The 22,444-nt window shown below is 44.1% G+C and overlaps 1 protein-coding gene across 1 annotated transcript in view; it reads left to right on the forward strand.

Moving 5' to 3' along the window:
• The first annotated feature begins 5,599 nt into the window (after nt 1-5,599).
• The window catches only part of LOC138526772 (epithelial cell adhesion molecule-like), a 412,232-nt gene continuing 395,387 nt past the window's right edge, over nt 5,600-22,444 (forward strand). The window contains exon 1 of the mRNA XM_069637456.1: nt 5,600-5,753. Coding sequence (XP_069493557.1) covers nt 5,606-5,753 — 148 coding nt within the window. The 5' untranslated portion in view covers nt 5,600-5,605. The remainder of the gene's footprint in view (nt 5,754-22,444) is intronic.

Below are 22,444 nucleotides of genomic sequence, written 5' to 3' on the forward strand. Positions count from 1 at the left end.
AGCAGCAATTTCTAATTTCCCTATTGATGTGCAGGTCCTGCAGGGCAGGATTCAGAGAACGGTTTGCCTGCTCGGCAACACCAAATCCTCCCTCTCTAAAGAGCAGCGTAAGTCCCTCCTCATGCGACTTGATCCCAAATTGGCAGACATGGCAGAAAGAGAGGTGGGATCAAGTGACCAATCACGTGTCTCGGGCGGGCGCGAGCAAGACGGCATTTGCATTTGGGAGAAGTTGTAACCTCCATGCAAGGCGCGGATGGCGCCAGCGATTTCCTTATTCAGCTCCAGCTGACAGTGCGGCTGTACGGGAAAGAGTCACTGGAGTCGAGTAGCGTATCCGTTTAATCACCAGCAGACGGATGTTCACGGCTCCACTAAGGATTTGTTTGTGTCTACTACGAAGACAAGTTTACCCATCCGTCCATAAACATTAATTGTGAATGGGAATACGGTTGCATGAAGTTCACCACGAAGAAAACAAAATCTTTTTGTGTATGGTGTTTTAAGGGGCCTAGACCTGTTTTTGTTTGATAAATTGCCATGTTTTTCCCCTGAAGAAGTTCTCACATTGTACCAACTATTGTTAGAGTACGAAACATGTTGGGTTCATTTGTGTGTTGTACATTAGCCAACATTTAATAACGAAGTATTGAACTGTTTAAACCACATACCAGTAGTGATGTGGATTCACTGAATAAGGACACAAGGTGTAGAAAGAGAGTACCCTATAGAATAGGGACTGTCTTTGGTATTTATTGAGAGTGTTTATCACTTTACAGGGTCTTGTCATTTTGTACAAACAACCGGTCATTTATGATAACAGTTGGTGACAAAGGGTTTTTAGAGTTTATGATTTACGGTTTAATTGCACTTTGTAATTTATGAAATGGAAATTAAATTAAATATGTGTTTTAGCAGTTCAGTGTTTCACACTGAATTTTACAACTATATGAATATGTTCATTCAAATGTCAATTTAATAAAATATTAAAAGTATATGTATTACCCAGAGGTATAATTGGTTTGTTTGCCAAGGTGTTCTAAAGGTCTGGTGAATTTCATGTCAAAGGAGGGCCCATGTGGGAGCCACGAGATTCTCTAGTTTGGAAACAGTCGTAAGCCTTGCAAAGGGGACGAATCTCGGGGCTATTTGAATTCCCCAGAGTCTTTCATGTGTTATATGTTAGAAAGAGAGGTGGGTCCTACGGCCCAAAGCAATTTGTTTGGCGGCAGTTTTCTTAAGGATCTTTCTGCCTATGTTCACACTTTCACGGCATTAGACAAGGCTCAAACTAATATTAAAAAGGTATTTGCCCCTAAGGTTTTCGATAAGGCTCGAAGAGGTAGAGCCTGCTCCTCTGGCTGTTTCTCCAAGTGCTCTACCCGTCCCCATCAATATGCATCAAGAGGTGCGCACAATTCCTCCTCTGCTCGGTGGCACAAACACAGTTTTACCCTCAAAGGAGTTTCCATTGGAGAGGATGTGCCGGCAGCGGTGCTGGTAGCTCAAGCGCAGCTCCAGGTAATGCCACATGTGCTAAAGGTTTCTTCCCACAAAGGTTTTGGGGGCAGGCTGGCCAGGTTTCTTCAGCAGTGGGAGGCTCTCCCCTCAGACCCTGGGTGTTGCAGACAGTAAAGGGGTTTCAAATAGAGTTCTATTCCCCTCCCCTTACCCCCCTGTCAGCTTTCCTTGCCTCTTCCCCTAGTGTTCGACAAGTCCAAGCAGGATTTGATAGATGCAGAGGTCAGAGACCTCATTTTCAAAGGGGCAGTGGTCCCAGCGTCCTTCACAGCCTCTCAATTTCTGAGCACGATATTTCTGGTCCCAAAGCCTGAGGAGGGTTTTTGCCCAGTCATAAACTTAAAAGCCCTAAACTCATTTGTAGTCTCATCACTTCAAAAAGGAGGGGATTCATCTACTCAGGGGCACCCTTCTTCCGGCGGATTGGATGGTCAAGTTAGACCTCAAGGATCCGTACCTGGTGGTCTCTGTTTTTCCTCCCCACCAGGAGTTTCTTCAGTTCCAGTGGGGGGCTCGCACTTGGCAATTTGCCTCCCTTCCATTTGGCCTTTGGTCAGACCCCTGGTGCTTCACCAAGTTAATGAAGTTGATGGCTCACCTCAGGTCCAAAGGGATTTGGATAATAATTTACTTAGACGATATGCTTATTTTAGCTCAGAGTTCTCAGATTCTTCAGACTCATCTGGAGTTAATGGTGTCCCTTCTACAGACATTGGGGTTTGTTATAAATGCAAAGAAGTCCATATTGAAACCTATGCAATGTATCCAATTTCTGGCCTTCAATATAGATTCCAAGCTCTGCATCCTTCTCCTTCCGGACTGCAGGCTCTTCAAGATAAGGAAGGAAATATGTCTCCTCCTCAGGAAAGGGAGGGTCTCCCTCAGACAGTTAGCCAGGATTGTGGGGATGTTGTCAGCTTCCATCCAAACTATCTTTCCAGCCCCTCTCCATTACATGGTGTTACAACACCTCAAGGTCAAACATCTTCGCAAGAGTCTGTCTTACTCTCAGTTAGTGTTTCTGTCCCTCGAGGCCAGGTTGGAGCTCCTTTGGTGGCTCAGGCACATGGATGCCTGGAATGGCAGGGCAATTGTTGGGCCATCTGCGGATGTCATCCTGGAGTCGGATGCCAGCAGAGTGGGCTGGGGGGCCAGGATAGGACAGGTTTCCACAGGTGGAAAGTGGTCCACTTCAGAGAAGCAGCTGCATATCAACTGTCTGGATTTGCTAGCCGGCTCTTTTGCAGTAAAGAGCCTTCTCAAAGATCAGGGGAATTGTGTCCTTCTCCGGATGGACAATGTTTCGGCTGTGCAGTACATCAATCATCTGCGGGGAACCAGGTCCATGTCCCTAGCAGATTTAGTAAGGGAATGTTGGCATTTCTGTCTGGATCGGGAGATTGTGTTGAAAGCGGAATATCTTCCAGGGGTCAGCAACACTGTTGTGGACTGGAACTCCAGGCATCTCCAGGACAGGAGCGACTGGATGTTAGACAGGATCCTATTTCTCAAGATCCTGTCTCTTTGGAGTCAGATTCAAGTGAATCTCTTTGCCTCGAGACTCAACTGCCAGGTTGCCAGGTTCCCCGGTTCTACAGTTTGAGACCGGATCCCAGTGCACTGGCTACCAACGCTTTCCTCCAGGATTGGTTGGGTCCCCTCTATTATGCTTTTCCTCCCTTTGCCATGATAGCTAGAGTCCTAGTTAAGGTGTGCAGGCACACAGCAACGCTAGTGTTGGTTGCCCTCTTTTAGCCTTACCAGGTGTGGTTCCCAGCCCTACTGGAATTGGCAGGGGATTTTCCTAGTCTTCTCACTCTCCACCCGTGGCTTATGTCCGACCCGACAGGTCTCCATCACGAGCTGGTCCTTCAGGGACACCTCTCCCTTATGGCTTGGAAGATTTCAGCTCTTCCTGGTGCTTCCAGGGACTTTTGCAGGACTCTGTGTCATCAGGGACTCCTGGGCAGCCTCTACTAAGTCAGGGTACTCTTCAGCAATGAACCGCTGGGTTCGCTGGTGTGTGGCTCAACACCTCGATCTCGTTTCTGCCCCTCCAGTAGAAGTAGTTAATTTTCTGGTGGAGTTGTTTGGAGAGGGCAAGGCTTACAGAACTATAAATGGTTTTAGATCTGCTATTTCAGCGGGACATGTTTTGGTTAAGGGTGAGCCATTGGGTAGACACTTCTTGGTGCGCAGTGCCCTCAAAACCATTTGCATTAAGGTCTCTCCTAAAGCTAGGTATTCTGTACTGTGTGATGTTAATATGGTGTTGGAGCTTTTCTGCTCTTGGCCTTCTAATGAAGATTTGTCTTTACAACAACTGTTTTCCAAGTTAGCCATGTTGTGTTATGCCTTGTTTCTATTAAGAGGGTTTCTGATATCAGAGCATTGGATGTGGACAACAACATGTTCACCCCTCACAGGGTCACTTTATTTCCAGGAGGACTAAGTGTATAATTTCCTCCATCTCTTATCCAGCTTTTCCAGATAATTCTAAGTTCTGTGTCATTCAGTGTTTACATTGTTTTGAGTTAAAGACAGAGGCTCTTAGACCTCCTAATTCCTCTCAGCTGCTAATTTCCTTTAGGAAACCTCATAAGCCGGTGTCCCCTGCCACTTTAGCCAGATGGATTAAGTGGGTTATGCAGGAGGCGGGTGTTGACACGTCTTCCTTTGGTTCTCATTCAGTTAGGGGTGCAATGGCATCTAAGGCCTCTTTCGTGTGGGGTAGCCTGGAGCAAATTTTGAAAGCAGCTGATTGGTCGAGAGAATCAACATTCAAAACATTTTATCACAATCGTATTGATGATGTTGCTTTTAATGTGATGAAAGTGCTTTAAACTTGCATAATATGAAGCCTCCTGTCTAGACATCGAATGATTAATCCTCCTCACTAACGTGAGAGGGGGTTTAGATTATATTAAAGACAAGGAGGCGAGGAGTACTATGACACCCACCCACCTTTTGTTTGTTGTTCTTACAGCTTCGGTGTGAGATGTTCCGTTCTAGAGCATTCCGTCACAGTTGTAAAATGCAGAGAGGTTGAGATTCGTTGAACTTCGTTTGGATCCCGTCTACATCGTCTGGTCTTTGCAGTGGGCGTCTGATACAAGACAGCTGCAGAAAGAGGCGTTTGGATTGGAGTAAAGGACTAATATGGGGGCGGGTCCCTGCTCATTGGTCATTTACAGGGCATGACCTGTCCTCCATGTTGAATTGGGGACACCTCCATGCATTGACTTTAAATCTGTTTTTTTCAAGTGCTGTTGTTCAAACTTTTTGTAACGTTTTTTCTTTGCTGCTGGGGTTGTCAGAAGTAAACAATAATGCATGATACTTGCCTCCTTGTCTTTAATAAAAAGATGCATCTATTGGACCAGAGAGAGGCGTAGTGGCTATTCCACCTCCTGACCTCAGAGGAAGGGGGTGGGGGCAGGGGGAAGCAGTGCAAAGGGTTTAATGGCCCCATTCACTGCCAACTTTCAAATAGGTCATCCAGCCACCCCCCAAATGTATGGGCTGGCTCTGCCCCTGCCATTGTCCCACATCACCGAAAGCTGCAAATGAGAAATACCTGTTTGACTGTGCCTGTTTCACCTTTATAATTGGGATTACTGCTGGTTTAGTAGTAGCGTGGGGCCGTGTAGGAGCGTTAACCACCACATTCCTGTATGCCTGTAGAACAGTCATGATTTCCTCGTGGAAGAATAATTGGAAGTAGTGCTATGAAGTGTTGTCCAGGTTTTGGCAAAGAAGGCACTCTTGAAATGCAAGGCACTGTGCTTCATGTGTGCCTGCTCTACCTCTCAACCTGCACTGGCCCGTGTAGGCCCTTTCATTCTGCTAGAGCCTATTCCCATGACAGGCCTAGCCCTCGCCCCCACCCCATCCTGGGTGTTAATGTGTGGCCGGGCACGTTACTGTGTTTATATGACCTCCTAATGCCCTGCTTTGCTCTGCCTTGTAAGGTATGTACCATCACAGCCCAGCAAATAGGAGGGCCCTGGGGACATAATAGCAAACGGGTGCTTCAGCCAGGTGCGACCAACGGCTTGGGTTAATAGAGTCCGCCGAAGCAGCCATGGGGAAAGAGGTGACCTGGCGCCGCAGTGTCCGACTGGCTATTCCCGCATCCCTGTTTCTTATGGCTGAGGGGAGAAAAGGATTGCGCCGTAACTTGTTGCTGCTGGTGATTTTCAGCTGCGGCCTCTTGGTCTCTCCGGTCCCGGGTAAGTTGACAGGTTCTCCGCTGCTAGGAGGCCTCGCCGCCGCCGTGTATACTCTATTTAGAGCAAGCAAGCGTAAGATTGCGTCGGTGTGTACGCGCGTGGTGCTTCGGGTAGCAACTTTTGACCTCATAATGAGGAAATTAAACGAAGAGCAGGATTAGCGTCTGAATGGTAGGCAGCGCGAAAAAGCGGAAACATTGCGCCGCTCAAATCAAAGTTATGCCTTTTGCGCAAGTCTGCCAGGAAGGGGAAGGGGAGCGAAGGCTTGGGCTCGTCAGGGAGGATGAAGAAAGGTAGCTGCCGTTTTCACCAGAGGTGTTCTCTGTTGCTGCAGTGAAATACGTGTGTCGTCATTCTGTGTATCGTGCTGTTCCCATTTAACAGAGCGAAGCCGAGGTTTTTGCTGCCACCCGTTCTCCTGTCCCTCAATGATCATAATATCTACAAGCGCATTAGGCCTTTGACTTGGTTTGGGAGTTATGTTAAAGGATATTTATACCTCGCACTATCATCAAAAGCGCATCAGTCGCAAAATATTGGTGTGCAGGGGTGTTGCTAGGTCTCGAAAAGATCAGGGGCTAAGCTAATTTCGGGAAGGGCGGGACTCGGACAAGCCTGCATTTTGGTTCTAACCCCTGAGCTTCTATCCGTGGCAACAACCAAAAGAGCCGGGGCTATAGCCCCCTCAGCCCCCCTTAGGAACGCCGCTGCTGGTGTGCTCTGAAACTGAACGTTGAGTTGCATCATTTGCGAGCAGGGGTGTTGCTAGGTCTGAAAAAGATCTGGGGCTCCTCTAATGTTGGGACTGTAGGGACTCTGGGCTAACCAGCCTTTTGCTTGTAGTCCCTGAGATTCTATCTGGGGCAAGACCAGGGGCTATAGCCCCCTAAGCCACCCCTAGCAACGCCTCTGTTTGCGAGCACCTTATTTCCATCGCTTCATGCTTTATACCCCCCTAAGTGAGTATATGAAATACCAGAAGACATCTCCAACCTTTTGACCTCTCTTTTATTTATCACAACATTGAGATTGTTTTTCTCAGCCACCTCTCGACCTTCTCTATGCATCATATTAATGAGCTCTAGAGAGGGCACATGTGCCTGTTGCTTTTAAATCATTTTGGGAGACCTCTCTTGACCTAATAATGCCACTGGTATCGTGCCATTGTTTTTAGCTCATGACATTGTTTTGGGCTTTTGCACAGAATACTGAGAAGCATAAAGTGGGTGTTCAGTGGTGAACCTTTGCTTAGTTACACATTTTGCTTCTGGCATCAACTGATCACTGGACCACTTGCTCGAAGGCATGTGTTGTAGTGTAAACTTGAAAATGCGGCAGATGGGTTTGTGAGCATAAAGAAAGGGGTGCCGAATATTTGCGCCCCAGGCAGAGTGCTCAGTCTGGGCCCACAAGATGGAAACTTTCTCTCTTTTAGGAAAGTAGTTGTTTCAGTGAATTGCATTTCTTTGATTTATAATCTTCCAAGATGCAAGTTTGAGTGGTCCTCAAGATCCTTTCATCAATAAATATATATGGGATAAAGTACCCGTACAGTATGTAAGAAGGACTTTGTAAGTCTCTGAGGCGTCCTTGTCCAAATAGAGGAAAGAGTCCCTTTATAGTTCACAGAACTCAGAGGTGACTTCCAATATCCTCCTTAGGCACGTGCAGGGTATTTTATTGTTTATAATGCATGCCCACACACTATCATCCTCTTTACTACTTGGCCTCTTCCCGGATCTAATGTAAGGACACATTCAATCTGCTGATCTATATAGTCAATGTAGAATCTGTTTATTTAAAAAAAAAAAAAATAATAATATGCAGCTTGTAATGTGCTGCAGAATAGTAGTTCAAGCAATTTCATAAAACGTCTTCAAAACACGTTTTAATTTTGTGCTTTAAAAGAAGTAATAACAACCAGATTCTTCCACACGTGTAAAACTTCAGCAGTGCACACATTTAGCATTCTATCATAAACGGTTCCTTGTCAATTAAAGGTTCTAAACTGTGACAGAAAACAATTTTACAAGCAAAGGATTTGATAAGCTTGTCATGGCTTTAGTTAAGTGCTGCAGTGACAGCTGGAATTCAATGCCCCAAAGTGAAAGCTAAAACATGGAACAATGCTTTCCATTTCCTATAAAAAAAAACTTCACTTTTACATTACACACAGTGCATGCTCATTTTAAAAGCTGTTCCTGTTCACCCAAGTTACCAATTCAAATGCTTACCAAATAAACACAACAATGTTATTATTCTACAAAAAGTAAAACATTTAATTCACTATTAAATCGACTAATTGCTATTTTACTGGCAAATGGGATTGGGTAAATAGATTGCTTTGTTTTATTGAACTAAGATGATGAATTTGTAAAAATGGTACTATATTGATTTTGTAATTGCTTCGATATGATATGTAATTTGATATGAATTGTCTACTGTTTGTGTATACGTTTTTACGGTTTTAATTAACCAATTACACTATAAATAAATAAAAAATAAAAGAAAATGTATTCACTAACACATTTTATTATTGGTGTAATTTTAACCTAACGGGTATCCTTAAACAATGCAACTCCCAAAACATTATTATTATTTGCACTACATTATAGACCACTCGGCACGGGACCTGAGCATGGTAGAGTGAGCTTAAGGCATCTCTCTGCCTGCCAAATAGCATGCTAAGGAATGCAAAATGGGTGACTGCAGCCCCAAATTTCAAAAGGCCTGTTCTCTGACCCAAAGGTTCTTGCTTCCCATAACCCTTAGCTGTTGCTTACGGTAATTGACTGGAGTTTGCAGACTGCATAACCCTTCCCCCTCATCTGCCAGTTCACATATGCTTATTTTGATGCACATGCTATTCAGTGTATCGACGAGAAAGAGGGTGGGGGTTGGCAGGTGCAGTGTGAGCTAGTGAAATGGGGTCTGTATGCAATAGGCCAGTGCTAGGACTGCAGGGATGCAGAGATGCAGGTTGTTTTGCTTTGACTGCATGTTATTCAGTGTGCATATCTTCTGCATGTAAAGTATAGCAGAGCCCTCAACTGTAGATCGATAGACTATTTATAATATCCATTAGCCCTCATGCACTGCAGTCCATAGACTACAGCTGAGCCCCACAAAGTATTTGTCTGGCTGTCATATAGTTACTAAAATAGCAGCCATTACTGTGCCTGAACACAATGCTATGTATGATTTTTATAATGTTTATACTAGTCGTTTCAGCTAGTAATTGAATAGTCACCTAATTCTGTGCATTAATGGCATGCAATTTAAAGCTTTTTCTATTTCCATGCTTGGACAGATTGCGGTCTTCTGAAGGGCCTTCCACCCCACAGCACTCCGAAGCCTTAACAATGGCAGTGGGCGCTATACAAATATCAAATAACATAACATTTATTATAGGCTTTATAGACCTCAAAAGGGGCCATATCACCACAGGCCATGACTTTTTACAATTAATTTTTATTTTGTTTGTCAATTGGCTCAAAACTGAACCTTACATAATTTAATATAAAGAGTAAAAATTGAAATAGAATAAAACGGACAACGAAAAAAGATCAAAACATGTACAAAGTAAATGGGTCTAAGTTCATCCTATCACGCTTGATTAAGCAAAGTATTTTTAGGAATAAATTCATTTAAAATCTAATAGCAGCACATTTCCAAGAAATTTGTGAGCCAGCAAAAAATGTGAGCCAGAGTTCATCAGAAGTGACAGTTCTTAACTGTTGCAAGTACTGTCCAAATTGCTTAAATTTAAGTCTTTATTTAAAGTCGGCCACTCCACCAATAAGTGGTGCCACGTTTCTATTTTGTTAGGCCTATTACATAGTCAAAATCATCTTGGGTATCTTTCTATATTAATACATGCCCCCAATATTTTATTCGTGGTGTAAAGATTTAAATGGAGTCTGAGGAATTGTGCCCACCATCGTGTGTCTGGACATTTTTGTAAATAATCCAGTAGCACGTTTAGCGGTTTCTCCATAGCTGTTATGTAAGAAAATCATTTATAATGTTTACATTCCAAAGTGGTTAGAATCCAGTAATTTCTCCACAATTTAGTTTTCACACTCAACGGGTTCGACTTTAATTGCTCGTAGGAGAATTCTAGGGCCTTCAATACATGCTCACAATAGTTAGTCCAGTTATTGAAAATGTCATCATTTTTGTCACTAACAGGTTGGTTTAGCATAGACCATAGAGAATGCTCAGAGGCAATCAACATTTTCCTAAAAATAGATAGACTTTTCCATTTAGAGATAGCTACTAGGGATATCAGGCCTAGTTCATAGCGAATTATGGAGTTCGGAAATCCCGCAGGGAGCTGCAGAACCTGTTTCCAAAACAAGCCCTCTAATTTACACCAGTGAGTCATATTAATTCTTAACATAATTTCCACACCGTAGGTCAAAACAGGGACTACTTTGGATTTGTGAAATCGTATACTGGGAGGAGAAAGAAGCAACCTTACTTGGATTTAATAAAGCAAGCTTGAGACGCCAATCTTACTGTCTTTTGCTTCAGAATAGACAGCACAATTGACTTATTCCAGCCGCCACTCACGGAGAATCCCAAATACACAAAACAGTTTACCACGTCTAACAACACTGTTTGCTTCAAGTATCACTTAAAGGAAGCATAGAATCTCTTTTTCGGGGATCTTACTATTACACTTTTAGTTTTGTCTATATCAATATCTAGCGCGTTGATCGTGGCATACCCTTGTAGGGCCATGAGTTGTTGGTGCTAAATCTAGCAGAGCCAGGTCATCAGCATAAAGGAGCCAGATTATTTTAGAACATCCCAGCTGAGGAGGAAAAGCATGCGCTTTTGTGAGGGTATCACCAATGTCAGATATGAATAAGTCTTAAAGTATGGGTGCCAACACGCAGCCCTGCTTCAAACCTCGTTCTGTAGGAATCAAAGATGAGGAAAGGCCATCACTATTCAGTAGTACACAAACTGATGTGTTCGAATAGATCAGTTTAAACATATCTATTAAGTAGCTTGGGCATCCCCACTTGGATCATTTTTGCCACAAGAGAGTGTGATTAATGCTGTCAAAAGGCATAGTGTAATCCACAAAGGCTTCATACACTCCCATATTTTTAACAAGTGCTCGGCCTTTGATTCAATTCAAAATATATCTGTTAAGTGTCGTCCCTGTTCCTTTCATAAATCCTGATTGAAGGGTGTCAAACCTTCCAGTTTCAACCGCCCAAGTGTGAAGCCGGCATCCTAGTAATTCTGCAAAGATTTTGCTAGAAACTTCCAACAACGCAATGCGACGATAATTTTGTGGATTATCTCTCGCCCCCTTTTTATATATTGGAACTACTATGGAAGAATTCCATGAGGAAGGGATTTTACGGTAATTAATAATGCGCCCATTTCTTTTCCAGGTCAGTATATCGCAGTGAAATGAGAGAGCCAGCAGGGTCGGACTGGGGCAGAAAATTGTCTCGGGCACAAATGAAAAAGTGGCACACAGTTGCAAATGGAAATACATTCCTTTTGTGACAGACTGTTTGAGTAGTACCCAAGGGGAAGGTTTTTGATAAAATGTGATGCTCCCCTGTGCCTTTGGATCTTCACTTTTCTGTTGGATTTATTGTTGCAGCTGTATACACATGGTCACTTGAATCACCAAACCATGCCCATAGGCTTACGCTTACAAAATCAGGGAGCTGCGCGCTAGCGCGCGCTCACCGAAGGAAGCTCCTGATAAGCATCGCTTTGCCCGCACACGCTGCTCCCCTGTGCCTTTGGATCTTCACTTTTCTGTCAGATTTATTGTTGCAACTGTATACACACAGTACTTTGACTCTTAAGAGTTCCGTGAGTTTTATTAGTCTATACGCACCCTATGTATATGCTATAATAGCTTATATTTTTACTATTACAGTTCACTTGAATCACCAAACCACGCCCATAGGCTTACGCCTACAAAAACAGGCACCCGCGCGCACCAAGGGAAGCACCTGAGAAGCACCACTTTGCTGCTTCGCTTCCGTGCTTGGTGCCTCCCTTCTGATCTATGAACTGGTACGCCTTTTTTTCCTCCCCGTAGTACGGCGTCGGACCAGTGCGAATGTCACACGACAGGAGAGGGATGTACTTTCTACGCTCTGACATGCCCTCCCCTAGACGTAACCGTATCATGTCAGAGTCTCAACAGTCTCCTGAAGGCCCCATCCAAAGAGGAGGAGCCCCAAACTCCTGCTCAACGCCGGTTGCACGAGGGCTCAGAGAAAGACGATTTGTAACAAAACAAAAGACCACAGCCATACCCAGCTGTGATATTCATTTTTTTTTTCGGATTTGGAAATATTCCTGCTTTGATAACAGCAGACAAAGAAGATCATCAAAATATTGATAATTTGTGCCCAGGTGACTTATCCATTGAGGCTGGTTTGAAGAACAGAATTTCTATGGAGCCTAATCCAAAAACTAATAGTCAATGTGGGTTACCAACTTCTTTGACTTTAGACCCTCCAAAGATAGGGATTCAAGAGGCAGATTTGCCCTCTAAAGGTGATTATACAATATTTACAACGAAAGACACATTGGCTAGGCGAGTACCTGTGAGACCAGTGATTAAGTCCCAGGTAATCAAATCACAAAATATAAAATCCTCAAAAATTGCTAACAACACCTCGATCAAACAATTTCCTAAAAATATTACAAAACCAAAAAAGGGGAGTGTAATGACATCTGAAGCAGTCACCAAAAAGTACTTTAATATTGCTCAATCAAAAAAAATTAAGAATGCAGATAGTCATTTCCTCCATTTCTTCACTGAATTCTCTAGTTAAAGCTGCAGCGGATCTCCAAGTCGAAACTGAGGGCAGGCCCGTCCAGACCCACCTACAACAAATAAAACAGCCCTCCATACAATCACATGATGATAATAGCATTCAAGCTCAAGTAACTGACGCCAATAGACAGGAGATCAGGAAAGTAATTGATACTTATATGCATCAATTTAGGACTGAACCTTCTATGATCATTCCCCAGGCTTTTGGGAAGACCAACATCCCCGAAGCTCCTGTTTGCGTGAATACCTTGAGCAAACGATTTGAGCAAATTGGACCTGTGCAAGCACCAGAAAGAACTGACAGAGAGGTTGAGTGGACTCCTTCAGATAAACTCATATGTTCAACTGATCAAAATTTGCAGACTTTTAAAATTCAAGAAAATGATTCCTGACTCAGTTTCTAGTAGACCAAAATAATCTTAAAAAATCCTTGGTGACAGCTAGTAGGTTTGGTAATGTTACATTGGAGAATATAATGGAACCAACGACTAATGCGACTCTTGGGATGCAAGATTCGCAGGCAATTTTAAAGAATCCTATGCTAATGTCAACTGCCCCAAAAAAAGCAAATTTATTGCATTCTCTCTTGATTAGTTGCCGTGTAGATTCTTTCCCGACATATGATATGAATAGAAGAAGCATTTTGACACTTTTCTCCGATATTCCAGCATTGAAAGATATCGTTTCTAGCGATATCGAACAAGTTGAATTTCCTGATAGTTGAAATCTGAGTGTAGCACGAATTTGGATGAAATCTCGAGTTATTTTGTACACGATTTGGCTGGCCAAGACATTTTTATTCGATCTTGGCTTTTTAGTTAACAATAAATTCAAATCCAAATTCCATCATACCAGCTACACACTCGAAGGAAAGAGTGCCTTTGGTGGAATCCACACATGTGCATTTTCAGGAAAAAAATCCCACAAGAGACCGCAATGTATGCAAATGTCATTTCATTCCAAAAATTAACTAGTAGATACATTAGACAAACACAAATTAACAATTCTTAGTTGGAACACCCATGGGCACAAACATCTGCTTAATAATGCAGAAAGCCTAGTGGGACATTTTGATATTATACTATTACAAGAAACATGGCTGACAGGTTTACCCTTGTGGAACAACTATGATCTCTATCTACATCCTGCGCAAAGAGGAACTAAGGGTCGACCAACGTCTGTCTTATTAACTGCGACAAATCGTTCAGCCAACATTACATCAGCCTCTACACCCTCTCCTAATTCCTTCATGCAATTAACGCTAATAAATATACCATTTATTCAACTTGCCGTTGTAAATTTATATTGGAATCCCATGGGCATAACAAATGTCTCTTTTATTCGTGATTTGAATGGTCTGATGGAAAGAATTGCTTTGTTGCCTAAACCAACGCATATAATTATTGCAGGTTATTTAAATCTACATCTATTTACTAAAAAAAATCTAAAGTGTCTGAACGAGAGTGCATGTGCAATATTTTCATTAGCACATGGAATTTGGTGTTACTGAATGGTGCATTCCCAACTGACATTCCGCCGCATAACACCTGGCAGAGGGGCACCCAGAGTGCTTTATAGACTTTATATATGTGGATATGAATCTTTTCTCTTGTGTTTCACATTTTTCGATTGTCCCTTCTATTTACAGTGATCACTTGTTGCTAACTTGTAATTTGAATATACAAAAACCTGAAGCTGTTATCCCCCACAAATATATTGCAGAGACACACAAGATTAATAACCAACTAAACAGATTAAGGTGGTCAGAAAACTCCTTGTTGCATTTTAATGAACATATACAAGCTGATTACCATGATATGATAAATCAGCGATCTGATAATAATACTGAGTTTTATAATCAGGTGCAACTATATAGTCATACCACAAATTAATGCAACAAAGGTCGGCCAACACATGTGTTCAATCAGGACGTTAGAGATAGGAAAATTATTTTTAGAAAAGAGAAAAGACAAGTAAGATTGCTTCCGAATGATCAAAGAGAAGCGGCTCTACGTTCTATAAAGACTAAATACAGAAATTGGACTTGTGGGAGAAAGTCCTTAGCTTTTCAGAGAGATGGCGAAGCAATGTTGAGGGCACTCCAAGGTAAAAACACAAGCAAAATCTGGAAAGCTATTAATTCTGCCACAACTCCCTCACAATTGCCAACTCAAATTAATGGTGTATCTGAAAAGAACTGGATTGATCATTTCACCAAACGATATGCTACACCGGCAAGTAAGATCCCAGCTGAGTTACCAAATATGGGGCACCGCTTTGGACTTGATTTTGATAGACATGACGTGCTATACTACATTAATAAGGTGAGTGCCTCGAGAGCCACAGGCCCTGATGGCCTATCAAATTTCACTTTAAAAAACATTCTGAAATCTGGGCCACAATACTATATACAATGTTTTAATCTATTCAGCAGAAACAACTACCTGAATCATGGCGGCATTCAATTATCTTGCTGATTTATAAGAAAGGAGATCGACAGGATCTGATCAATTATACGCCAATTGCCTTATTGGATGCCCCAGGCAAAATGTATAGTCGACTAATTTTGAGAGATCTAAAAGCCTGGTCGTTAGCAGCCAATATGAGAGACCCCTTTCAAACAGGCTTTGTCACTGGTTTGGGCACTGCAATTAACATTATAACACTTAATGCGTTTAAGTCTCAGTATGCCACACGGAAGCAACCCCTATACATGGCATTTGTTGACTTCCGTGTGGCCTTTGATTCGATTGACCGTCAACTACTACAAATCAAACTGAGTGCCTATGGCTGCCCCAACTCGTTAATTAAAATAATTGCTATGCTTCATTCGAACACCACAATGCAGGTTTAGTTACATATTGAATATCTTCTCTCTCTTTCATTCAAGACTGAACGTGGCCTCAAACAAGGGTGCATAGTGGCATCCACTCATTTCAACCTGTTTATTCTAGATATGGGAAAACATGTTTTGCTTCCTAAGGCTGATGCACCGAAATTGGACAACCAGACCATAGCATGGTTACTCTATGATGATGTCCTGGTTTTACTTTCATGAACACCTAGTAGTCTTCAGAACCTTCTAAATCAGCTGGATCAATACGCACTCAAGAATAATGAGATAATAAATTTAGAAAAAACACAAATTATAGAATTTGGTAAACCCTTTTCAAAGTTATCTAATACATTTACTTGCACTATTCAGGAGCAGAATCTCACAGTAGTTCAAGAATATAAATATCTGGGAGTAGCCTTTAGTAACTGCAATGATGACAGAATACAAGAGGTCATTCAACACTCAAAAATGGCGATATTGCAAGCAAAAATTCTCTTGTTTAAGTATGGCAAATGTACTTGTTCTCATGTAATGTCTTTTTTATCAACAAAAGGTTGTTCCCATTATTATATATGGGGCCGAGACCACAATCCCAAAGACACAGCAGTATTGGGATCGAATTGAGACACGATTTTGGAAGCAAGTTCTAAATCTCCCAAAAAGTACACTGTGTATGTTGTTGGGGTTGTTATCACTACATATCCAAGTTATCTGGAAAATGTGTTCTCTTTTTCGAAAATGTTTACTTGGTATGTCTGCAAGAAATATTTGAGCTATTCTAGCCAAGTATCTGTTGTCCTCTTCTCTTGTGTTTCCCACAACATGGAGAACTTGTATAATCAACGCACTGGAAGAAGCAGACATTACGATTGAGTTACTTTTAAAAAATCTTTCAAGAGCAAAGAAAAAACTATATTATCATGATTGGCAATCCACTCAAGAAAAATGCTTATTACTTGTTGATTTCAACAGGAATATATTTGGCCATAAAAAATTTCGAACAATGGAGGATTATCTTGTAAAATACCTATCTCATCGGTTAAGATAAAAAATGTTAAGATTTCGATTTAATCTGTGGCCTGTAAATGATATTTCGGCTAGAAGAGGCCTGATTAATAAAGAGATGGGATTCTGTCGGTTTTGCGAAGTGAGAAACACAAGAGAAACCCTTCAACATCTAATTGTTGAGTGTGAGACCTTTTCTGTACAACGTAAGCGTATTTTTAAACGCATGCCGATTAGGTACACTTCGAAAACTAATGAAGAACTTTGGTATGATATATTCTCCACACGGAAAATAACAGTCAGAATAGAGACAGTGCACATGTTAGACTTTGCTCTCAACTCCCTTAAATCATAATTGTGATAAATTAAATGAATGACTATGAGACTAAATATGGTAACATATCTAGGTGGAGCTTAACTACACTATGACCGTCCATTTAAATGTCTTGAGTTGAAATGTGATATTGAAGTTTTAATTCCTTTTTTAACAAATTTTAAGTTGTAAATTGTAAACATTACTTTATATCATTTTGGAAGGTTATCATCTCAACCAAACAAAATTAAAATTAAAATTTTAAAAAAATGTGATGCAAATTTTGCATTTTGAAGAATGTATTCAGTACCACTGGTCAAAACCACTAGCCACATGGTGAAGTAACTTATCAAACTGGCCCACATGGGCCAAAAAAAAGTGCCCCACTTTGACACCGAAAAACTATCCCACATTAGGATTTTGTGTTTTTGTTCTGGCTTTGCTCTATTGGCCAGTCCAAACCTTGCCCCAGGTAGCTTCTGCAATGGGATTAAACAAGGCGGATGGCTGAGTATTGATATTAAGATGTATCAATTTCCAAAAGTCAGTAGAGTTGTTATTAGCCAATGCACTCAGCATACATTTAGAGTCTCTCTGGAGTACCATGTTTTTATGTTGACGAATCCAGTTCCCGTAGTGTTTCAGTACTTTGCAAGTGGAACCGTTTCCGTTTGTAGCTGAAGAGGCCAGCGCTCATAAGGCTTCATCACAAGTTTAAAAAGTGGCGGTAACAGAATTAGCACTGCCAGTACCGCTCTGCCGGATCATGAGCTGACGCAAGTAGCGCACACTGTTAAATCTGCCGACGCTATTACAGCCGGCCACACGAGGCGCAAACACAGCTGTATCTCACGTCCATGTCTGGCCGTATAAGCGTCAGTTATTGAAAACATGGTGCAGTTACCTCCGGCTGGAGGTAAATGAACACAGGTGCCTGAAATGAAGCCATAGGTGATCCCAGTCCACCCCAGAGTGCTACACAAGGCACACCCCTACCCCAAACATTGTTTCCAACACCATGACGCTACTAGTCACTGTGAGCTGGGACAGGCAGTTGTTCATGCTGTGGTTGGAAGTATAGAGGTAGGACAACCAGGCCAGGGAACAGGGAGGGTTTTGGGGGAGAAGGAGTCCCCAGGCAAGGCGTGCACCGGTCCCCAGGGTCAGGCCCTTAGCCTGGGCCCTCACTGACAGCCAGTTGGTCACCCTGTACCGCCTCAACAGGGAGACCATAACAATACAGGACAACGTAGGGAGCAGGATCGAAATCCGGACAGCTGTACCCCCACTGCTGAAGCTAGTGCCTGTCCTACAATTCCTTGGAACTGGCACCTTCTAGCACTCAGTGGCCATGATGCATGGCATGGCAAAGCCCAAATTCAGCGCAGTGTTGGGCCAGGTGCTTGATGCCCTCCTGTGGCAAGTGCAACACCACATCTCACTGCCTACCACACCAGCCCAGGTCAATGCTATGAAGGGACAGTTCTATGCTGTTGCCCAAGTGCCAAATGTGATTGCTGCCCTGGACTGTTCCCATGTTGCACTGGTGGCCCCCAGACCCACAAAGCAGTGTACTGTAACTGCAAGCACCACAATTCCCTGAATGTGCAGGTGACCTGCAACCCCAACCTGTACAACACCAACATAACTACAGGTACCGCAATGCAACATGCACTCACCAAAGCAATGGTGACAAATGGCCACATCATCTCACACAACAACAACGCTGCCAGTACCACAGCCATACACACATGTGCGCCCTGCCCGCAATAGCGACCCGCCAGACCCATACACTCTCATCAAACCCAGCATGCCACATGCATAGTGGAAATACACTGCAACATGACAGCTGCATCACGCTCACAGCAGGACGCATGTGTGCATCGAGCGTACCTTTGGCATCTTGAAGGGATGTTTCCGCTGCCTTCGCCGTACCGGTGGATCCCTTATGCACGCTCTGGAGAAAGTGGATAAAATTGTGCTTGTGTGTGCCATGCTGCACAATGTATATGCCTGAAGAGGAATGTCCTGCTACCCCCTGACGTGGACATGCCACCCCCAGAGGATGAGGATGCAGTGCCTGTAACAGAGGCAAAGGCACGCATTGCCAGAGATGATGTGAGGGATGGGAGATTGGCCTGTCAGGGACTGATAGACAATTTGTTCATGGCACAAGTCATACACAACTGTGTGACGCTCACCTCTATCAATAAACACGACAATGACACAATCCGAAATGTCCTTGCATTGATGAAGGGTAACGGTTTTAATGTAACGAAGTGACCCAACTGTCCCCTGTCCCCCCACCAACTCCCATCACACTATCCCCCTCCCCAACCAACTCCCCATCACACTATCCCCCCTCCCCCCACCAACTCCCCATCACATTATCCACACTCACATGGTGGGGGTGTGGGTGGTGGCTTAGTCCTTGATAGTGTCATGGCTCTATGGGGCACTGCTGTGCAGCCAGCAAGGCTCCACTGTGGTGCACAGTGATTGGCAGGCTGGGCAAATATCAGTGTGGGGGACGTGTACTTCCATGTGGCTTATCTGCCATGCCAACATGGGGCAGGCCATGCTGGTGTGACTGCTGCACATTGTTGTGGTTGGTAATGCACCTTAATCCCACTGGCATAGGGTGCACCAGTATGGGTGTGGTGCGCATGGCATTTGGTTGTATCACTTGCCCCCCCCCCGCTGCTGTGACCCTTAGGGGTGCCCTTGGTGACCTGCCCCATGGCTGCTGTGGAGGGTGGCTGATGTGCCACCGCGACCTGTTGGCATGGCCAGCTTCTGGATCTGCTGACATGTGTCCCTTTCCACTGGGGCATCTTATGCTGGGCTGTCATTTGTGCATGCACTTGTGTTGGGGGGGGTTTACTCACCTCTTGCCTCCACAATGCCGATTCTCTCTATCCCTTGAATGTCCAGCAGCATACTGCATTTCTCCTCCCAGACGTTGAGGACCAGTGGCTCAACAGTGCCTCCTCCAGTTGCCACAGACTCCTGGTGGTGTTGGGACAGCAGTGCCCGCACCCTCCCGTAGTTCCACTGCTGCGGCAGTCCTCTCCATGATGGGTTACACTTGCCACTGCTGACACCTTCTGGCAGATGGTATTCCAGATGGCTGTCCTGCGCTGCCTAGTGGTCTTCCTGTGCCAGCTGCCATATAGTTCCTCACAGTGGGCAATGACCTCATCTGTGAGGACCACCAGCTTCCCTTCACTAAATTTTGGTTTGCGCAGGTGATTTTCTGCCACCTTGCCTCTAATCCTCTCCTGGGACATTCTTGCTTCTTTCCAGGACCAGCTGGCAGCAGGAAGTGGAGCCCCCAGTCTGGCTTCCCGTAAAAGCCCCAAGTCAGCCTTCCCGTAAAAGCCCCAAGTCAGCCTTTCTGTAAAAGCCCCCAGTTAGGCTTTCCTCCAATGTATCAAAGACTTTGAAGTGTACAAGGGTTTGTGCTCGATCCTCGTAGGACCACTTTGACACTTCACACTGGCTCCTTGGTTCTCGTGGTTTCAAAAAACACAACCCACGAAGGCTTCAGTCAGAGTCCTTCGAATGAGCGTCCCGCGACGCCTGTCCACTCTGCTTCTGAAACCTTCTACTATGGTATATTTAAAGTTCAATTACGCAAGTTCTTTGTTCAACAAGGTTGCCGCCTGCAACCTTGGGCCCAGCACAGTTCGGTTTTACTATCTGCCTTTTCTGACTCACCAGCTGTGCTAACTGTTGGATGTTCTTGTCTTGGGAGTCAAGGACAGCACCACGACGGCGAGCGCTTCTACCCGCTTTGGCTATCAGCGCAGGAGGGCCCCATGTGCCGTTGACACCTGTCACACCACACGTCAGTTGGACTTCCCGGTCTTATGATTAACCTTTCGGAGGCTTCACGGGTCTGAGTTGAAAAGGTAATTCCTCCGGATCTCGCTGCCTTTTTCCTTCTTTCGAACTGCTGGTCCGATGTAGCTGCTTCCTCATGCATTCGGCCTTGCTCGAAGTGTGCTCTCGTACTCTGCCATTTATCCCTGTGGGGGAGGGAAAGGGCCATCAGGTGTGCGTAGTTATTGTCAATTGCCTGACTCTGGCTGACCCTTGTATTGGACATGTCAGGTAAACGACTCTGTTGTTAGTCTGTTGTCTGTCACGGTGTCGGAAAGTGTTCGTGATGGAAAAGGGGGGGTGTAGTACATGTGAATATCATACGCGGTAGGATGGGGAAAAGGTGTTATAAGGAAGGGGGTACTGCGTCTCACCCCTTGGTGTCCCACTTCCACTCCTGAGGACCCCCATCCAGGTAATCCTCCCTCACCGGTCCACCCCCAGGAACTGGATCAAATAGCGATGGCTGTGTCCTGGCCACCTGGATGACAGATCCCCGAGGACTAGTAAGCGGGACACCTTTAGGTTTCTCACAGAGCTCCACGATTGCTTGCTCCATTAGGACCCATCTCTTGTCTGCATTATGGGAGAAACTAGTGCAATATTATGGGAGAACCTAGCCTACCCCTTCCTGTGGAGACCATCAGAGTCTTTAGGGCAATTCTCGGGTTTACTGTTCCATATAAAGAAGGTGATCATCTTGTTCAGCGTCTTAAAAAAGGATTGTGGGACCGCGATTGGGAGTGCCTGAAAGAAGTAAAGGACTTTTGGTAGTGTCACCATCTTAATTGAGTTTATCCGGCCCAGCCATGAAACCGATAGCGGACCCCACATGCAGAGCTGTTGTTTTATTGTCCCCAGCAATGGTGTGTAATTAGCGCTATAGAGCTCCGCTAGGTTCTGCGTTAAAGTAATCCCCAGTAATCTGATGCCACTATGGACCCATTTAAAGCTCATGGCCGTTTTAGCTCGCTTCAGTGCCTCTCCCTCTAATGACAAATTTAGGATTTATGATTTATTAATATTGATTTTTAGCCCTGCTACTGCCTCAAAAAGGTCCAATTCCTGGATTACCGCTGGGAGAGAGTCATCAGGGTCCATCAGGGATAGGAGTATGTCATCTGCATATGCCATTATTTTATGGTCAGCGTCCCTGAATGTAATGCCTCGAATGGATTCTGACAATCTTATTTTAGCCAGGAGGGGTTCTAGGTGTATGGCATATATCAGTAGCAATAGGGGACATCCCTGCGTAGTTCCTCTGCTCAGCGGGACCAATTGTGACAGATGATTATTTATGGACAGTCTTAACTGCAAGGTTTTGTGTTCACATGGGTTTTGCTCATGAACCGCATGTCCAAACCCCATCCTACCCATAGCCTCGAATAGAAAAGACCACTCAGCCCTGTCAAACGCTTTTTCTGCGTCTAGAGATAGGAGAACCGCCGGGACCGTTTGCAGAGCCGCTTTTTCTGTAAGGTGACATGCGCTCTATATGTTGTTGTGTGTCTGCCATAGCGGGATAACCCCTGACTGGTCCGGATATATTAGCTTCGGCAAGATGGACTCCAGCCTATTCGCTACGATTTTTGTGTAGATTTTGGCATAAAGGTTAATGAGAGAAAATTGGGGCGGTAAGACCTGCAGCACGTCAGGTCTTTTCCCGGTTTACGGAAGAGGATCAGTTTCGCCTCCTCCATTGTTGGGGTGATACATCCCATCCTACCAAAGAGTTGTATAGATTGTTCATATGGGGTGCCAGTACTGACTGGAACGTACAATCAAATAATGCAGGGAAACTGTCCGGGCCTGGGGATTTATTT

This window comes from Ambystoma mexicanum, chromosome 14, assembly GCF_040938575.1.
Source record: "Ambystoma mexicanum isolate Mex_15411 chromosome 14, UKY_AmexF1_1, whole genome shotgun sequence".
Classification (NCBI taxonomy): domain Eukaryota; kingdom Metazoa; phylum Chordata; class Amphibia; order Caudata; family Ambystomatidae; genus Ambystoma; species Ambystoma mexicanum.